This window comes from Triticum aestivum, chromosome 3B (genome assembly GCF_018294505.1).
Source record: "Triticum aestivum cultivar Chinese Spring chromosome 3B, IWGSC CS RefSeq v2.1, whole genome shotgun sequence".
Classification (NCBI taxonomy): domain Eukaryota; kingdom Viridiplantae; phylum Streptophyta; class Magnoliopsida; order Poales; family Poaceae; genus Triticum; species Triticum aestivum.
Window position 1 is genome coordinate 419,716,196 of NC_057801.1, and position 5,448 is coordinate 419,721,643.

The window sequence follows — 5,448 nt, forward strand, 5'->3', positions numbered from 1 at the left end:
CCGCACCCCAAAAAAACGTGACTGCCTGCTTCGAGCGCCCACGCTCCAGACAGAAGCGCACACACACGCACGCCAGACAAAGGTATATTTCTCATTTTCTCTGAATTTTTGTAGCAATTTTTAACAGCATCTCAAATTCAAACAGATTTTAGTCTCAAATTAATGTTGTGAATTGCATACTTGTCAAGATACTTTGAAGTACTTGGTAGTGCCAGCAACTCGAATCAAAACACCCGGCAAAGTGACAATGTTTCGGCACATGCCATGCAATTAAAAGCTTCATTATCGGTATGTTTTAGATTTATTTTTCTATTAAAAGATGCCTACATTTTCATTCTATTTGGTTATTCATTTGCACTGTACATTGTTAATGTGTATTGACTCTTTTGATTTGCAGCAAAATATTTTTTTGCCTCAAACCTCGCCACACCTTAAATTTTGGGTCGCGCTAACTGCCACACGTGTGGCAGGAAGGGAGACGCACCACACGTCTCTAATGTAAACAGATTGCCACGTCATCGCATGTATGCATGCAGGAATTTTTTTGGATTTTCAGTTTTTAAAATGTTTTATCTCTTAAACGAAAAATCCGATTGAAAATCCGTTTTCATCATTAAATTCCTCGCGATGAGATCTTCGAAACTAGATCCCATGTTGATATGTTTTGATGAATTTTTTTTGGATTAAAAGTTGTCATGTCTATTGCATATGAATTGCTATGATATGTTTCAGCTATTTCCTTCTACATTTAAAAGTAAATTTTGACATTTATAAAACGGGAAATTAAGAAACTACCATGAACCATAAACTAAAATTGCCATGATACATGCACGTAAAATTGCCATGATTCATACAAAAAATAAAATTCATGGTCAAAGTACTGGAGTTGCCATCATCAAAATACTAAAATTGCCATGATCTACAAACTAAAATTGCCACATGGCAACTTTAGTTTAAGCCCTATGGCAACTGCAGTGTAAACATCGTGGCAACTTCTGGCAAAAAATTTTTTTCGTCGAAACATATCAACATGGGGTCTAGTTTTGAAGATCTCGTCGAGACGGATTTAATGGTGAAAACGAATTTTTAGTTCACTTTTTTATTTAGGAGATACAACATTTTTAAGCCGAAAACCAAAAAAATTCTGATGATGTCATCTATTCATACGTGGCAAAATAAGTGGTGATGGAGGCGTGTGGACGATGTGCAAACGTCCACACGTGTGGGCGTTAACATTTCCATAAAAAAAATTCGTCCTCCGCCTCCGCGTGCATGTGAGTGTACTATGTTTGTTTCTAGAAAGGGCACGAGGACGATGCGGCGTGACGCACCGTACGCGGCGGCTACCCAACCCAGCAGCCGTGCGGCGCGGCGCGAGCCAACTGCAAAGGAACGAGTGAACCGCCTGGAGCGCGTCGCCGTCCCTCCGACGCCCTAAACCTGACCCACCACCACGCCAACAGACAGACGCCCTACACGACGCCTGTCGGTCTCCGCACCGGACCGGCGTCGCCACTGCCCTCACCCCAACGCAGCGCTGCACATGCGCTTGCGAGCTCTCAGTCCCACCCCCATCCCTTTCCTTCTCCGCTGTACTCTTCTCCTTGTCTGCCTCGCCGCCCACTCTACACAATCGCATCGAAACCATAGACCGGTTAATTACCCACCCTGCTCCCACGTGAATCCACGCGCAAAATTGCCCGCGGCAACTTTTCCGGCGGATTTGGTTTCCCTTCCTCCCTTGGCATCCACCCCTTGCTGGGTGGGTGCCCCAGGTTCTGCTCTAGTCTAGATATAATATATTCTGCAAAGACGAGGGAGCACGAGGAGATCGATCCAAGATGTTGTACGTGGCGCCAAAGTGGCGGTGCCTGCTAGCCGTGGCCGCGGCCATCGCCGCGATGCTGTCGGCGGCGGGCGGCGCCGGGGCGCAGGAGACGTGCTCGGGTGCGGTGCCGGCGCCGCCCAAACGCGGGGCCTGGATGTCCATTGCGAGCTTCGGCGGCGCCGGCGACGGCCGGACGCTCAACACGGCGGCGTTCGCGGCCGCCGTCTCCAGCATCCAGCGCCGACGCGCGCGGGGCGGGGCGCTGCTCTACGTGCCGCCCGGGGTGTGGCTCACGGGGCCCTTCAGCCTCACCTCACACATGACCCTCTTCCTCGCGCGAGGCGCCGTCATCCGCGCCACGCAGGTCAGACCTCCCGACCGCCATTACTCTTGTGGCCTATTCTTGGATCTTTACCAAATAGCGCAGACTGCAGAGAGTTCATAATACCAGTTTTCAGTTTCCTTGTTCTGTTACTACTCCGTATGAGATAACAAATTGTTTCGTTCAGGTTTCAGATCTCTTGAGTTCTAGCTTAATTCAAAGAACAGGAAAAACATGCTCTTTATGGTTTGCCATGTCTCATGGTGGTTTATTGGAGTTGAAAAATAACACATTGGTCTTGATCTTTCACTCTGTTATAGTAGTTCGACATGTGACCTGTGTCTTCTCATCTTCTATTAATGTCTAGCTCATCTAGTTATAGGTGCTGTAGAGGTAAAATAACAGTTGAATATCTTCCTGAAATCTTTTTTTGTTTCGAGCAGGACACATCTAGCTGGCCGCTGATCGACCCGCTGCCCTCATATGGGAGAGGGCGTGAGCTGCCCGGCAAGAGATACATCAGTTTGATCCATGGCAATGGGCTTCAGGATGTTTTCATTACAGGTTCTCATTCTGCATTATTAAATTTATCATACTTGGTTTGTCTAGTGACATCACCATAGGGTTTATCCTAGAATGTTCCAGCTTGTTATACTGAAGTAGAACAAGGTTTAAATTTGGCATCATGCTAGTGACGCCATGCATAAGCACGTGCTACCAGAATATGCCACTGGAAACCTGTAGAATGTCCTTCTATAGATCTACCCTTGCCTTCATCTAGATGATGATTGTTTTCGTGGTTGGAACTGTTATCTTGTGCAGGTGAGAATGGCACCATCGATGGCCAAGGTAGTGTGTGGTGGGACATGTGGAAGAAGGGTACATTGCCCTTCACAAGGCCCCATCTACTCGAGCTGATGGACTCGTCTAATACTATTGTCTCCAATTTGGTCTTCCAGGATTCGCCATTTTGGAACATCCATCCAGTGTATTGCAGGTAAGAACATCCATTTAATTCTCTAGACCTAAATCCCCAAATTCCATGTTTGCTCCTTGTGGATTTGACGAGGAAGACCACTAGCCAGTTTTGCAGAATTGGGTGCTGCTGTGCACCTTCATCTTGCAGTGCAATGGCTTAGCTTATTTGGGAATTGGAACAACTTGTTTTTAGCAGTACTGCAGTTATATATAGCAGTACAAGGATCCACCCTTGTACAGCATCTCCATTTGCACCATCACAAATTGCACATGAACTCCAGCCTGTGTTCTTGTCCTGTCATAACTAACCAAAATCCCCAAATTCTGTGTTTGCTCCTTATGGATTCAACGAGGATGACCACTAGCTAGTTTTGCAGAATTGAGTGCTGCAGTGCACCTTCATCTTGCAGCCCGATTGCTCTAGCTTATTTGGGACAAACTTGCTTGCTTTTAACCGTACTGCAGTTATAATGTTCTATAGCACTAGCAGGATAAGGATCCATGGTTGTACCGCCTCTCCATTAGCACCATCACAAATTGCACATGAACTCCAGGCTGGGTTCCTGTCCTGTTATATAATTGGCAATATTACCGCATTAAACTGGAGGAAACAGTGAAGTGTAGTGAAGAGAACTTATATAACCAAAGTACAGAAGCTGCCAAACAGTACCATACAAGATTAGCACTTTAACGTAGGCTCCAAAGTTTCTTTGTTTTAGTTGTTGCTACTTGCTAGCAAAACTTGTGGTCCAGATCTGCATTTATTATTGTCCCAGCTGAGACATAAATGTCTACATCATCTGTTTTGATTGTGCAGCAATGTGGTGATCAGAAATTTGACTATACTGGCTCCACATGACTCTCCCAACACTGATGGAATTGATCCAGGTACAAATGCTATTTTCCTTTCTCACTGACAATATATGCACGCCAAAATGTAGCTCTTGATTCTAACCCCAGAGTTGTGCTCCAAACTGAACAGATTCGAGCAGCAATGTGTGCATTGAGGATTGCTACATCTCGACGGGAGATGACCTGATCGCCATCAAGAGTGGATGGGATGAATATGGCATAGCCTACGGTCGGCCCAGCTCAGACATTACCATTAGGCGGATCACGGGCTCCTCACCTTTTGCTGGCTTTTCTGTCGGGAGTGAGACCTCTGGTGGTGTGGAGAATGTCCTGGCTGAGCATCTGAATTTCTACAGCTCAGGGTTTGGTGTTCACATCAAGACCAACTCCGGCAGGGGAGGGTTCATCCGAAACATCACCGTCTCCGACGTGGTCTTGGACAATGTCCGTTATGGTCTAAGGATTGCCGGTGATGTTGGAGGACATCCTGATGAGCGCTACAACCACAATGCGCTCCCAATAGTGGACAGCCTGACGATAAAGAATGTTCAAGGGCAGAACGTCAGGGAGGCTGGGCTGATCAAGGGCATTCCAAACTCGGCGTTCTCCCGGATCTGCCTGTCTAACATTAAGCTCCATGGCAGCGCACCAGTCCGCCCATGGAAATGCGCGGCTGTGAGTGGTGGTGCACTCGACGTGCAGCCCTCCCCGTGCACAGAATTGACTAGCACGTCCGGGATGAGCTTCTGTACAAATTCCCTCTGATGCTGAATCAAGTCTTGCACTTCAGTTTCGGTGTGTCAATGCCCTTGATTCCTCCAATGAGATGACATCAAAGGGTAGGCCAAACAATTTTTGTTTTGTTTATTACGTATTATATCACTGGAATCTAGTAGTTCAACAAGTGAAATGTTATCCGGTGGTTCAATGCTTGTCCACAAAGCTGTTCAGTTTGTGTTAGCGAATCATGTTTAGTTCTGCATTTCAACCGTTGGCGTTGAGCTGATACAAATTAGACTTGGTGTATGCAAAGGGTCACGCTTTTGAGTCAGGCACCGCGGGTAGCCAAAATAGACTGGACGAAGCTGGTAGGATAGACACAAAGATCACCAAGGGAGCAGTCCGGGCGCCTGTGACATGCGTCTGATGGCCTTGGTGGCGTCGGTTAGCCGGCCAGTTCAAATGGACAGTGTAGCCGAAATTCATGCAAACATGATGATTTTAAGAAAGTTTCACATATTACATTCAAACCGGACGATATTTAACAAAGTTCACCTAAATTTTAGAAAATAAACTGGGACGATATTTAACAAGTTCATTTGAAATTTTAAAAACAAACTAGATGAGGTACCGGACGTGACCTCGTATGTATGCTCTCTTGGCCGGTGGCACCTTCGTCGTCGTCCCCTCCATCATTGTAGGAGTCGGAGTAGTTGTGGGCCTTCTAGTGACGGAAGGGAGTGTAGGG

At 46.5% G+C, this 5,448-nt stretch overlaps 1 protein-coding gene across 1 annotated transcript; it reads left to right on the top strand.

Moving 5' to 3' along the window:
* Window positions 1-1,462: 1,462 nt before the first annotated feature.
* On the top strand, window positions 1,463-4,968 carry LOC123070151 (probable polygalacturonase). Its single transcript, XM_044493175.1, has 5 exons — window positions 1,463-2,192; window positions 2,594-2,714; window positions 2,973-3,147; window positions 3,946-4,016; window positions 4,111-4,968. Exons 1-5 carry the CDS (start codon window positions 1,842-1,844, stop codon window positions 4,743-4,745), a joined length of 1,353 nt encoding a protein of 450 aa, XP_044349110.1. The 5' UTR covers window positions 1,463-1,841; the 3' UTR covers window positions 4,746-4,968.
* Window positions 4,969-5,448: the final 480 nt, after the last annotated feature.